This window comes from Megalops cyprinoides, chromosome 13 (genome assembly GCF_013368585.1).
Source record: "Megalops cyprinoides isolate fMegCyp1 chromosome 13, fMegCyp1.pri, whole genome shotgun sequence".
Taxonomy (NCBI): Eukaryota; Metazoa; Chordata; class Actinopteri; order Elopiformes; family Megalopidae; genus Megalops; species Megalops cyprinoides.
The window spans coordinates 15554326-15569491 of NC_050595.1; the positions used below are offsets into that span (position 1 = coordinate 15554326).

The window sequence follows — 15166 nt, forward strand, 5'->3', positions numbered from 1 at the left end:
CACCGCCGCGGCCGTGACCCCATTACCCCCGCTGCAACAGGGGCACGGTCCCACATCTGTTTCAGTTTACCGGCTTTCCACATCGTTTTACTGCACAACAATTAGCCGCTGCTCTCGGCATTCAGACGAGGTGGGAAACTCCTTCAGCTGCACAGCATCTGTGCGACTCTGCAACAATGCGGAGTCTAAACAACCCACAGGCCAGTCCAGGGACAGCTTGCCTGACACCCATACGGACTCAAACTATTAAATGAAAATGAATAACACCGACCCAGGGTCAGTGTTTGAAAGCAGACTGCATCTATCTTCCGACAGATATATCTGCTAAAGGCATCTAATCCTCCAGGAGATCCAGCGGTCCATGCTCTCGCACTGCGGTTGAAAGAGAGATAAGCCCCAGCTCCAGAGAGACAAGTAAGCTTCAAGCAGACCCCCAGCGGATCTTTTTCAGCTGCACATGCCCCACGGAGCTGTGCACATTAAACTGACCCACCAGCGGGGGTAACCAAAACAATCAGACAGGGATTGGGTTCTCCCTCACACAAATGCCCCCGACTCCCTGTTCGGCTTGAGAGGAGCACTCTGCCGTCCTTGAGGAGATCCTGCCTGATCCCCTGGCCGGATCCTTCTGGTCTCGCCTGCCCTCCCTGGCTGCTGGCCCATTGTTTTTGCACAGGGATGACTGTGCGCTCTCTGTCCCGTAACGTGCGGACTGACTGGGTGTAACCAGAGGAGGGGCCGTCTCGTGTGTCCGGTGACAGGCCTTGACACGGGAGCATGAGTCGAGCTGAAACTGCTCTACTTTATTCTCATTGCCAGATGAATGAACTTTACTCATTCCTTCCATGATGTGCCACTGACCTGTAAATGCTATGGAAGCTCACCACCAGACAGCATTTAACAGGTAACAGAAGAATTCTGATCTGAAGAAGAGCACTTGAAATTCCCCACTGCCACAGTAGTTGGATCTTCTAGGTGCAGGCCCTCAGATACATCAGTGCTGCAGAATATTCCCTGCATACTCATTGTTTTGCAAAATGTGTCAAATTAATCCATTATACTACTGTAAGCTGTAGGTGACGGTTAGCTCTGGTATATACTCAGCATATAGGAAGCCTTCAGGATCATGTAGAGGACACTTTGAATGGAACACAATAAAAGATGAGGCGTGACATTTTGACCTGTACCTCTGAATCAGAGGGGACACCATACCAATTAACACTGAGACATGGTACTGAGTGGGGGAAAGACTCGGTACTGAGTGAGACAGAGACCCTGTACTAAGTAGGGTAGAGACTCTGTACTCGGTGAGACAGAGACCCTGTACTGAGTAGGGTAGAGACTCTGTACTGGGTGAGACAGAGACCCTGTACTGAGTGGGCTAGTGACTCAGCCTGAACAGGACAGAGGAGTCAGGCAGTCTGCTACATCCTGATCCACACCTCTTCATCCTGTTTTGTCAACAGCTGCTATAGTCAGCATAATCCAGCACCCTGCATCTGGGATTTGGGAGGGATTTTGTATACTGTACGGTCTTCCTCCTTCAGGAAATAAAAACAGTGCAGCAGGAACAACAAAGAGTATTACCAGCTGGACCCATCCCAGTGCTCTGCGCTGTAGGCTATGTTACAGAGCACAGCAGACAGCCACAAAAAGTATATGCCCAAATGCACACACATTTACTAGCATATTTCCTATTTTATAAAAGGGGATCTTGCAAGCCTCTTGTCCAATTAAGAAAATATTTCAGCAACAGTGCAACCTTAGGCCATTTTCCTGACAGCCTCACCCAAGAAATGGACATTACTCTGCAGTACATACAAATTACCATTCAGTCTCAAAATCTCAAAAATCTCAAAAACCAACCAAAAGACAAGGCGAATGGCATCAAGGGGCCATCATATTTTTTCAGGATTATGGATGTACACTTAGCATTCAATTAACCCATTTTAAATATTAAAAAGTACTTACACTTCAACAACAGAAATTGAGTTCACTACATCTGACGTTCACTTAAAATGTCATACAATTTCTTGTGGTCTTTGTCAATATAGCCATGGTTAACTTTATCATCAGAAACATGACACTGCAAATATTATAGTTTTGTGGGCTCACCAGAGGAATAGAAGGTTTATTGCTTTTGAGTTATGAGGTGTTTGTGTGTGCCTTTGCTGATACTCTAAAAGGTCCCTGACAACCTGTGCCACATCACAACTCACTTCAAAAATAAAGGCAAAAAAAGCTCCGTTATCTCTGATCATTCTGCTTTAGTCTAGATTCTAGCGTGGCTCTCAACTAAGTGCAGGCTCGTTCCCCAGAACATGTAACCCCGCCCCCTGAAACCAATACCCCCAAATAAGTGGCTAGTGGCATGACCAGTCTCACAAATCAGATCAGAAAGGCATAATTTGATGCAAATGAGCTACATACGGCCTCTCACAGGAGGGAGGGGCAGGCCCACCGGCTCGCACAGGTGCACAGCTCCACACAGGGATGCTGTTCTGCTGGTGTGGAAAGTTCTAGAGGCATCATTTGAAAACAAAACACTGACCCTTCAAGGGGAACGTGTTATGCGTTTCCCCCAGGGACTGATCTGAGTTTTACCCTGTGAAGCTTTTCGATGCTTCTTTTAAAATGTGTATTGCTTTCTTATCTTCGGGAGTTACTAATTAAGACAGTGGTTAATGAGTATCTGAAAACCCAGCTACCCGTTAACGTCCCTGCTCATGATAAGAAAAATGGAAGGATCAAAATGAAGAGATGGCAGCCCCATACTGAGGATTTCTTCTCCTACCCACTGAATAACACAAATTCACAAAACTGAACTAAATGACCATTTCTGATTCTCTCGGGCTCAGTGTTGGCCAGTGAACTACAAGGAAGGGAGCAAGAGAACCTCCATTTGATAATTATCCTCAACTTGGTCTTGATTGTGGTGCACCATTATCACGCTTACTACTGAAATAAGGATCCCTAAATAGCAGCTGACTCCTGCCAGCTTGACAACACGGCGGCGATTGCGTTACTTTGGTGAACTCTGGATGACATAACTTTACATGAATTCATCTGGATGAAAAAAAGGTTTTTTAGGTTTTAAATCGATGTTAGGTCTTCTTAAAGTTATCATTAACTTGCTTTAACACTGCTTAATGTCAACCTCACAAAGACGCTGCCCAGCTTCAAGACAAAATTAGGTTGAAACAAAATCACCTTACACATCTTTACTTAAGATGGAAAGGCTTGTATATTATGACAAATATGGAAAGAGCATTACATTACATTATGGGCACTGAGCAGCCGCTCTTATCCTGAGTGACTTACATAGGTTACAGTTATTTTTCATGTTACCTACTTATACAGCTGGATATTTACTGGGCAATTCTGGGTTAGGCACCTTGCCCAAGGGTACAGCAGCAGTGCCCTAGCAGGGAATCGAACCGGCAACCTTTCGGTTACAAGTCCTGCTCCTTACTGCTATGCTGCACTGTTGCATTGAGGGCAGTTTAAAGTTTAAAGGGGGGGATCGGTCTTGCCCGCTGCAGCCTCTTTCAGTTCCTGCGCGCAGCCCGATCCCGCCGCTCTCATCCTTCACGTGGGTCCCCTCGGCGCGGCAGCGGTGTTAACGCCTCCTTGCCTCCTAAACCCCCCCCCCACCCCCACCCCCACGGGGCGGCCGCCGCGGCATCAGCATGCAGGGAGCGCACGGCGCACTCTGGAGTGATGACTCCTCGGGAAGGTTAGTGCCTCTGCGGTAGGAGGCACGCATTAATGTTTCATGAAGGAAAACCTGGGCGGTGCGCGCTGCCACCGAGCCTCCACAGAGCGGCATTTACTCCTGCAGTCTCCATTATCTGGGACAAACGCCGAGTCCCATGCTGCTGTACCCACCTCCGTGTTACTCTGACACGCTGAGCCGCCCCCACACGCTGTACGCCACACTACAGAGCGGAGGGAGCTTTGTAGAGTACGCAATACACTGCAGATCAGAGGGAGCAGCATAAAACACAAACTACATTACAGAACAGAGGATAAAAGATACACTACACCACACAGCAGAGGGAGAACTGTAGAGTATACACTACACTACACCACACAGCAGAGGGAGAACTGTAGAGTATACACTACACTACACTATACAGCAGAGGGAGAACTGTAGAGTATACACTACACTACACTATACAGCAGAGGGAGAACTGTAGAGTATACACTACACTACACCACACAGCAGAGGGAGAACTGTAGAGCATACACTACACCACACAGCAGAGGGAGAACTGTAGAGTATACACTACACTACACCACACAGCAGAGGGAGAACTGTAGAGTATACACTACACTACACTACACTACACAGCAGAGGGAGAACTGTAGAGTATACACTACACTACACTACACTACACAGCAGAGGGAGAACTGTAGAGTATACACTACACTACACTACACCACACAGCAGAGGGAGAACTGTAGAGTATACACTACACTACACCACACAGCAGAGGGAGAACTGTAGAGTATACACTACACTACACTATACAGCAGAGGGAGAACTGTAGAGTATACACTACACTACACTACACTACACAGCAGAGGGAGAACTGTAGAGTATACACTACACTACACAGCAGAGAGAGTGCCATAACATAAACATTACATTAAATACATAAAATTACATTAAACAGCGGGAACACCATATAATATATACTACACACTACAGAGCAGAGTGAGCACTATTAAGTATACACTACACAACAGAACAGAGGGAACACCATAAATTATACACTACACGACCCAGCAGAGGGAACACCATAAAATACACTCCATACTACAGAGTAGAGAGAGCATTGTAAAGACTACACCATAACAGGACAGAGTGTACAAAATCCAGTACATTACAGCATGCAAGGATGGAGAATGTACAGCACACGCTAAATTACACCACAGCAGGATGGAGTGTACAGTATACAGTACACAGATGAAAGGGCCAAAACGTACTTGCCCTAACAAAGACCTGGGATCCTATAATCTCTGATACAGAATCTGTGATGAGGTGCCAAGTCCTGCTGCTGTGAATGGTTGTGTAATATAAAAAAAATAGGCAGACCTTCAGTTTGGGCCATTTTTGAAATATTGCCAAATTCCAACACAGCAGCTAAAATTACCCAGATGTCTCACCGGAGAATTTTCAGACCTTTATTTATAGTCTTCCAGGGGACACATGGAGCGAGGCAGCGAGGAGACATAAGCATCTTTGTTGGCCATGTTTGCCGGTGATGCTGTGAGCGGACAGTCCCCTCAGTGTTAGCGAGGGGTACAGCGCAGCGTAGCCTCGGGCCCCGTAGGTCACGCACAGGTCTCGACACTGCATGAACGGCGCTCACGTGGAGGCAGCGGATAAGCCTGACTGCTTCCAGGAGTTATTAAAGCGGCAAGCGGGCCACCGCCTGTGGCACGCCCACACTGAGCGCCGACACCACGTTCTGCTCCTGTCATTGCCGGACTGCCGCTGAGGGTTATGGGTCGCCGTCAGTTCACATGGCTTACTCACAGTTGCTCGTCTTAGCGGTTCATCTTAAGCTCGCTTCTCGAATCTGTGGTTTTCCTGCAGGACCACAGCAGGGATCCAATGAGGAGCCGAAGAACCTGACCGTAAGTCTGAAACCACCCACTGAAACATTGCGTTTGCGCAGCAAAGCCCTAGGCCAGATAGCATACTAAATACAAAACAAGAGGAGACAGCAATACATTACATTTATGCAGTCCTGAATTTTACTGAACTTTTCAAAAACACAGAGAACATGGAAAAGCTGATCTCCCATTAGCCTGATAAACAGACACGTGTCACGGCCTGGCCATGACCTCTGCCTAAGACTCCCTCTGTTGATATTTATCATCTGCAAGAAACAGCATACACAACATACCCCAGAAACATCGAATGTTCTGGCCAAACATGTTTTTTTTTTTTTAAATCATGGATGAGGTTTTTATTTTTGTCCTCGATTTCCTGTGTCTGATGACGCTCAGCCTGACCCCACCCAGTGTGGTGGAGCGGCCTGCTTTACCTATGCCTGGTTTGCATCTTTTACACGCAGCTGCAATACTGCAACGCTGACACCATCTTTCATCTCTCTGAGTAAAAGTAATTAACGGTCCCTCTGGTCTGAGCCATTTCCGAGGCGCAGACCTAGAAAAAAATCATTAATCATAAGGCAGGGAGACAATATTGCCCGCCATTGTGCGCGCCTTTTCCAGTAAATCAGCAGCAGACGTTTTCCTCCTGTCGGCTTCACCAGTGGCTGTGACTTTCTCTGGCAGTAACTTTGAGCCCAAAACCCCACAGCTCGCCACACCACCTTGGTTTTGTGACACCGAACATTTTACTAGCTGTGTCACCAAGACCCTCCGCATGCGGTGTGGCAGGAACATCAGTCACAGCTAACAGAAGCAGCCCTGCAGCTCTCTCCACCCTGCAGATAGCGAACAGGTAAACTGAGGGGGACAGGGAACCAGGTTGGAGGAGCTGTACAAGTAAATGAGAGGGGCACAGGGTACCAGGCTGGAGGAGCTGTACTCTACAAGTAAACAGAGGGAGGGACAGGATACCAGGCTGGAAGTAGAGATGTACTCTACAGGTGGCAAATCTAGCACAATCTGATGGTACAGAGCTTCACATTCCTATCTCTCCAATTATACCCAACCACTGTGACCTTTACACAGACCAAAACCCAAACAGAAAGCTACACAGCTTTAAACAAACTGTGAAAACACGATTCAAAAAAGAAAACCAAAAAAATCATTTCCAACACATTAAACGGGCTACACCACTTCAAACATTCCTTTAACTGTAGCAATTCAGCTCTAAGCAAACAGGTTAGCAAGATCTTAATCTGAGATAAGATTTGTATGGATCACATACTGTGCAGACAGAAGGAAGCCAAACTTCTTTCTCAGAGATTGCTGGGTATATTACTGTGAGTGTTGATATTAAAAACTAATTAAAACCAAAACAATACAAATGGGACAAAAATCTCAATACCTACACTAAGGGTGTCATTTTAACTGCCAGAGGTCAAGATTAAAGTCTTCAATCTTTCCGCACGCAATTTTCAGTCTAACTCCAAGCCTAACATTGTGCACGCTGAACCGCTGCAGTTAGCAGTGCAATCTTAAGAATGAGCATGCCTACACTTCAGTCTGATGTGCAATGCTGCTAACAGAAAAGGATAGCAACCCAGCTGAATGCAGAGCTTATAGGAGCGTGCTGCTCATTTTCACAGCCCGCCACTCACCCGATCTTGGCCTTCTGCTTGGGGCTGGAGGAGGGTACGATCCGGGCCTTTTTCGAGGCCTTCTCCCTGGGCCGCGCCTTGCCGCCGCGGTGCGACCGGTGCTCCGAGGAGCAGGGGAAGCTCTCGGGGCTCATGACCCGCGGGATGTTCTTCTCGCCCCGCTCGCGGGCCTTGGCGATGGCCTCCGAGATGATCCGGTCTGCCTTCTGCTGCTTGTCCTCCAGCACCGCCTCCATCAGCTGCTGCTTCTTCCCCCGCTTCTCCGAGGAGGAGGAGGAGGAGGAGAAAGACGAATATGAGGAGGACGACGACGAGCTGCTCTTCATCGGAGGGCTGACGACCCGCGGGTGGTTACTGGAACCATTAGTGTTCTTTGGGGGCTGCGGGAGAGGGAGAAAACGCAAATCACTTTCAATGAGTACCACTGCTGAGATACGATACAGTGGTTAGATATGGTTCTGCATAGACATGTAAGATTATATCAAACCACTATTGAATTTTCTCCAAGTTTGCCCACTCTTTTTCTTACATGACAGGCAATCACAAAAAGAAATTTCATACAGGGTTGGGCAAGTATCTTAAATTTCCTACGGTCATATTGTCTACAGAAAAATGCAGTCATTCACAGCGTTATTGCCACTGGGGAAAATATACCCCACACCTATTGATATGATTAGCTATAGCATGTCTGTACTCTGCTGCTGCCACAGACAAACCGCTGCATTTTACATACATATGCTGTCCTTTGCAAACTGAGCCGTTGGGTAAATGCTAACCTCAGATAATGAGGATTAAATCCAAACCACAGGCTATTCCTTACATCAGGCCAAATAACACATTCAGTGAGCTGCCTGCTACTAGCTGTCAACTGAATAGGCCACCAACAGCAGAATCTTTATTGAATATAGAAAGAGATGAAAAATATCGAACCTGACCTTCGATCCTACCACTCCAGCAAATTTTTTTATACTCCCACGCACACACCGATGACTGCATTCATCATTTTTGGTGAAAAAAAAGTGTTTTTTTTCCACCACTTAGATTTAACGTTGTTCCTATTATGCTGTCAGGAGTGCAGCTGCATTCGAAAGCTGAACTGTGGGTACACATACTCTATTAGTGCTAAACAATCATATAGGCAGACAGACGCAGGACAGAAACCAACAGGTCCAGAAGCACTGCAATATCCATTACACCCGCATATGAAAAACATTAAATTACCCATCAGTTTCATGTTTACAATTGCCATATAAAAACCTGTTCCAGTACAGCTAATGCCAGAGCTGCTGAGGGAGAGCTGACTGACGTTAGGTACTCTCTCTGCCCTTGACAACAGATCTAAGATCAGCTTTCCCACCCGCAATCTCAGCCTCAACCGTTTAGTGTAAAATCTTGTTTCTGATCCAGGATTAGCTACTAAGGGAGGAAAATGCCTGCACAAGCTGACCGTGTGGGCCAAGTGCGGGAATTCATAAAACTGTCATGTTGCTAACTAGCATTTTTCCCCCCACTGTTTGTGTAGAAAAAGCGAATAAAAAACAACGTATGAATCTAGAAATCCTCAGATTTTTTGGTGTTTTACTGGTATACCAGCTTCTTAATTTTTAAGTATGTAGTGGCGTGAAGATGCATGTCTATATGACATTACCTAAATACCTGGCTAATACATGCCTCACTGAACGCATGACCAATGCAATCAAATCAAATGTAAAATAAAACTAATCTGCATTTAATGTTACATTTTAGCAGCTAATGTGAAATCCTGTCTCAATTACATGTTTTGTAATTTCATGGTCTATAAGAAGACCTTTACAGAACAATTACGAACTGTACTGAATAGCAGCTAACATGACCAAAATTCAGATTATGAGATACGCTACATTTACTAGCCAGAAAGCTAACCTACCCTGAACATCCCTGTCTTGGACTCATGCATGTTTCTGTAATCAGCATGTGAAAATGTGTCCCAACCTGATGTTTTTGGTGGCTGAATGAATATTTTGTGGGTCTTAAACAGCTTCCATGTTGAATGTGGTGTATTAGAAATGTGGTGATTTCACATTTTATGGCAAGCTAAAAAGCAGAGAAACAGGTCCAGTATCAGCGTACACAGACCATGCCCAAGGCACTGACACAGCGAATGATGTACCAGCAAATCGTAGGGTTTCTAGGTCTCACACAAATAAAAACATGTAGGCCTACAGGTAGCGGTTCATGGTAACCTAGGCTGTATTTTTTAAAAGGTTTCTTAGGCGTACATTTATGATAAATATTTCCCTGACAGCCTCCACATTTCAGACGCAATATTTGATAAAGAATTCTTCAGAGGTATTGCTGATCACGTTCTGCTCAGTAAAAAGCAATCTTGCAGGTATCACTACCTGTCCGATGGAATTCAACAGATTAGAATGAGTAAAAGCTACAAGGAAATCAGTATTAATTATTTTCATTTTTTTGGATTTTTCAATTCTTTCAAAATGCACTCAAAGCTGATTATATGCTATATCTTGATACATTTCAGATTCCAACCCTACACATCTACCTACCGTATGACCTACAAATGATAATAAACACCTAACTAGCATACTCCCCTTATTTCAATCCTTTTGTTTATCATTTGGCCTTAATAACAACTGTCATATTTTATTTTATTCAAACTGACATTAAAAAGCTAGCTGTCATTTCAGCACTGAAAAAAATCAGTCTGGCAGTGTTGTTCTTAATTCATTTCTTCAGTGAGATCTAATTATTTTTTGCGCACCACATATAAACAACGGTATCTCCTCTTTAACTGTTTACCTTACAGAAAACAAAATGTCAAAACACGGCGTAAATAAACCGTCATAAACCACACAAACAATTCATTCTCAGCGTGAATGCCTCTAATCAGGTAAATTCATGCAGAATATATCAGCTATCTCTTACATTAGCTATCCATTACATTGTAATCATTTAGAGCCATTTCAAGCAGACGGAGTGGATGACTTTCAGCAATGTGCAGAGTACTAATGATCCAGAGAAAGGGTGCTCAAGCTGCAGCACACCCAGTGGTTTCCCAGCATGTGACGAACATCCACATACACACTCACATGTAACACACATTACATAAAGTCATAGATTTTGGCTGTGGTTCCCTTTATATGTAGGCACATATTAAAGCAAATACTGTCAGTCTGAAAATTATACAGGTGGCATTTACAAATAGCAGAATTTCAAGTATCATCAACTACCCACACAACCCTAATTCAATATTACAGCTATTTTATCCTTCACTTATTCCCTGCAACAAATTAGACTGCTTCTAATGTTACACTTAATATAGCACCCTATATTTATAGTTGGATTTTTAATGGATGCAGAGTACCTTATTCAAGGATACAACAGTAGTTTCTCTGAACCAAAGCCCCATATGCTCGAAAAGCTACACTGCAAGCAGACCACGTTCATTTATTCAACTTCAGTGAACAGTAAGAGGATTAAGGCCTACTTCTTCTTTCTCTTTCGTAGTTTGTTCAATGCAAATGACCACCGTTGCACACTGTGAAATATGAACGAGATCGGCTCCAGGATATAGTCACTTGTTGGTTTTCTGACCATTCGTGCACTTTCAATGAAATACTGACAAGTAGGGCGCAGAAAATGTACTGAATGTTTACATGCCATGTAGCACACGGCAAGTCCTTCATTATAGCACGTTCTATGCCTCCCCCCTGGTCTCAAAGGTTCTTTGGTGAGGCTCCATTCACAGCATCATGGTCCTGACTGACGTGCAGCATACTGTCCTAAAACTTATACAAGTCCGTTTTAAGGGCTACACCACTCCTTTTTTTTAATCGACAGAGTCATCGCCATCACCTGCACTGTGCTTACCAAGATACTCAATTCCTTCAGCATACTTCCAAAACCAAAATTCCATCTGAAATCAATTACAGTGGCAGACAATGAGTTTCATTTATGTTTCTTTACCTCGGTACAGCTCAGGAATGTAAGTGAACGCTCTACAGGCTTTCTGAGTTTAACTCTACACTAACCCTAGGCAGCCATTTCTTTCTGTTATGAGAGTAAGCACATTTACCGGAAAAGAGTTTGCTAGCTATAAATTGTTTATTCAAAATTTTAATTCCTAAACTCATATGGGGTTTTTTTGGACAGTAAAGCTGGACAGTACATACATGTATACACACATTTTCTACACACTGAACACCTACAAATCTCTGGATCATAATCAACATAATCAACAACAACAATTAAATAATGGATATATCAGTCTAGAGGCGGATATAATGTCTGTCAATTAAGGATATAACATCTGTCAACGGAGAACAAACTGGGATTCCCAGGGTACACCATGTACACAACCAATATCACAAGCAAATCACAAATCACATGCATGTCTCATTTTCATTTGATTTTCTCCCTTTATCAGCTATGATGATCAATGGAAAGCATAATGTCTTCTTGTATACCATAAAGGACTGAGCCACGATAAGCAGCAGAGCAGAACTCCTCTTAGAACACAGGGAGACTAATGTGAGCGTCACCTAAAAATAAAAAAGTGGCAGTCGCACGAACAGCTGGCCACCAGTCTATTTTCTCCTGTAGCTTTAGAGGAAGACCTATGTGAGGTACTAACGGGCTTATTTTAAACACACACACACACACACACACACACACACACACGCGCACGGTGGGGCTCTCCACACCTGACCGACACGTTGGGAGTCACGGGCTGCTCTCTGCTCTCCATCACACCGCTAGCACAGGCCCCCTTTTTACAGCAGCCTGCACAGAGCGGGGCTGACACATCAGCAAAAATTAACATCCATAACACAGAGAGCTCCGCAACAGTGCAAGAAAACAAAATGGATGGAGGCGCAGAGAACAATATGAGAGATGTAAACATCCATCTGACTGCGAGCGCTCCGTGCCGCGCGGCGTGCGCTGTGCCCATCTGCCTCCCAACGTTTGACCCAATCTCTACATGTTACAAATACGCAGCCACAATAAGGCCAGTTGCAATTTAAATGTGGACTAAATAATGAGAATTAACTAGAACCATGAAAACAAAAAGGAGGGGGGAGGAGGGATAAAAAGCAATTCATTTGGCAGATAGACAAGAGCTGTATTACGTTTTTCACGTGTGCTGTACCAAGGCTATTAGGGAAAATTATTGCCCCGCACTGGAATGTTCTCATTAATCCAGTATGAGTAGAGGGAAAAAAAAAAAAAACAGCCAACAACAAGCCGGAAAACAAGAGGGAGAGAGCGAGAGAGAGAGAGAGGGAGAGAAGAAAAAATGCACCAAATGAAAAGAGCTGCAGCTGTGTAATATGTCTATAAATAACTAATATTACAGGCTGCCAGCACTGCAGCGATCAGAATCTCTCAGCCTCTACAACCTCCCGTGAATATGTTCGCTGGTAATGAAGCCCAAAGGTACTGTAAGCCCATGTGGAGTAACCCGGTCGCCCCCTCACGCAGAGGACCCCTCTGTGACTGATGTTTCGAGCACATGTGACATCCTGACAACACAGGCACAGATCGACTGCGGCACTGGAGGAGGCAGGGGGAGAGAGAGAGAGAGGGAGAGAGAGGGAGAGAGGGAGAGAGAGAGAGAGAGAGAGAGGAGAGACAGGAGGAGAAGGGAACGAGAAAGTGCGGAGGAAAAAAAAGCAAACTAGTAAAGCATGCCACCTTAAGGCCTACTGCAGCTAAACAAACGCGAGTGGGGGGGGAGTGAAAAAAAGCAGTAACAAGATGGCGATGGCGGAGGCTGCAGCGTGAGCCAGTAGCGGGGAAGGTTGTTCAGTTCCTGTCAGCCTTTCAGCCCAATCACCCCTCCTCCCTCCCCCCTGGCTCTCCGTGCGTCTCACTTACCCTTCCTCTTGGCCTCTTCACTGAAGACATGTTTTTTTTCTCTCTCTCTCTCTCTCTCCCCAGCTGCCAAACAAAAGCCTTGCCCTTTCGCCGGGATTTTTTTCTCTCTCTCTCCCCTCTCTCCCTCGCTCGCTCTCTCTCTCTCGCGCTCGCTCTGTCTCCCTCTCTCACTCCCGCCGTCTCTCTTCCTTCAGCTGCTTCTTCGGAACCCGCTTCTCCCCACCCCCCCCCCACCCCCCCGACCCAGCGCAGTTACTACCACCACCACCACCACCACCACCACCAGCAGCAGCAGCAGCAGCAGCAGCAGCAGCAGCAGCAGCAGCAGCAGCACTACCGCGGCTTCCAGCTCCCTCCTCCTCCCCTGGCCGGGCTGGGCTCAGGAGGAAAGCATTGCGAGGCGACAGCTGATCCTGGGTTCAGTGGCGGCGCGGCGCCGGCGCGGAGGTGCGTGGCATTCTGCTGCTCGCGGGCTCAGGCGCTCCAACGCTCTCCCTGCCTCCCCCTCTCCCCGCTTCTCATCGATTCCCTCCTCGCCGCGCCGCTCCGTCTCGCTCGCGCTTTCTCTCTCTCTCTCTCTCGCGCTCGCTCTCTCTCTCTCGCTCTCTCTCTCTCTCTCCCTCGTGCGCGCACTCCCTTCGTTCTCTTTCCTCGTTTCTTCCCCCTTCTCTCGTCCCGGGCTAAGGTAGGCTGCTCCTACTTTGTACACAAAAGGGTTTTGTGCTGGCTCGGTTGGTTGGTCGCTCCGTTTTTCTTTTTTCCACCTCTTTTTTTCCTGCTCTTCCCTCTTTCCCCTCCCCTCTCCCTGGCGGAGGAGCGAGCGGCGAGTCTCCGGCAGAGCGGTGGAAAATGAAAGCACAAAGCAGCAAAATGCATCAGCATGAATATTAGAGATGTCATTAAAATCCAGACTCGTTTTTCTCTCTCGCTCGTGCTCTTTGTCAGGAAGTAGGCCGGCAGATGGTGCTAGCAGTTATTACAACTTTCACAATTTAACCCCATATGTACTGGATTTCACCAGTTCTGCGCGGATTAAACAGATGCATGTAATATGTGAAATGCATTTGACAATAAATTATTCTGGATGCAATATACATCTGTATGCCATGGTGCTTCGTCTCTGCCCCTACTGAAGAAGATAAGCGCACTGTAAATATCTCTTTAAAATGAAGGAAACTGCTATGAATCACACTGATTTTAAAATGCAGAAAACTGGTTTAGACGACACATTTATTATGTCACTGAAGTACAAATAACAAATATAATGGCTATTATCAAACACTGAAATCGCAGCAAAGGACAACACCGCGGCTAAATTCTCCACAAAATGACGGGGGAAAGGAGGCTACTGGTTGTATCAATCCTCTGGATGAATGACATATGGTGCAAGTCTCCCGGGCCCTCTTAGGGCATGTTTTGATAGTGTCAATGGTCTCCTTCAAACATGTGATGGCAGCTATGAGTGCCTACGGACAGATGGGGGCAGGAACACACAGTCAGGCCTCTGTGGCACTTAACTCGCCTCAACTCGGCCTACAGCACACATTGCAAATTTGACTGATTTTCTCTCTCTCTTTTTTTTTTTTTAACCTACGTCACCAAGCTTATTTTAGCAAGTAATAAAGATGTTTGAGGTGGGGTGTTTGGGCTCTGAAGGACTGCTCAACAGAAAACCTGTTTGGCTGCTCAAAGCAGAAAATTGTTCTCAGACTCTTCAAATTCCGTGGGGAGCTATAAAGCTTGTTAGATCATATCTCCTCGTGCACTGTTAGCCATGCTTTGTCATTGCTACACTGCAGTGCTACACAGTGATGAGCCAGTTCCTGGCATAGGGAGTGACAGTTACTGGTTTGAGCTACAAGAAGCTAAAAGAAGGTACATGACAGTTTAGCCAACTGGGTTCATTAACATGACTGTACTGGAGGGATGTTTCGGGGGCATTTCATCCATTCATTTCATCCCAAAGGTCCCTTCTATGACAAACAGGAATGGCACGCTGATGT

General features: G+C 45.8%; 1 protein-coding gene across 12 annotated transcripts in view; it reads right to left on the minus strand.

Annotated features, from left to right (window-relative positions):
- chd9 (chromodomain helicase DNA binding protein 9) overlaps nt 1–15166 on the minus strand; it is a 72925-nt gene that overhangs the window by 38272 nt on the left and 19487 nt on the right. For 11 of the 12 annotated variants that reach the window (XM_036544102.1, XM_036544100.1, XM_036544092.1 and 8 more), the window contains one exon: nt 7287–7666. In XM_036544102.1, the coding sequence (XP_036399995.1) occupies nt 7287–7666 (380 nt within the window). Of the gene's footprint in view, nt 1–7286; nt 7667–13163; nt 13365–15166 lie in introns of those variants that run through there. The other variant, XM_036544097.1, reaches the window with a different exon arrangement.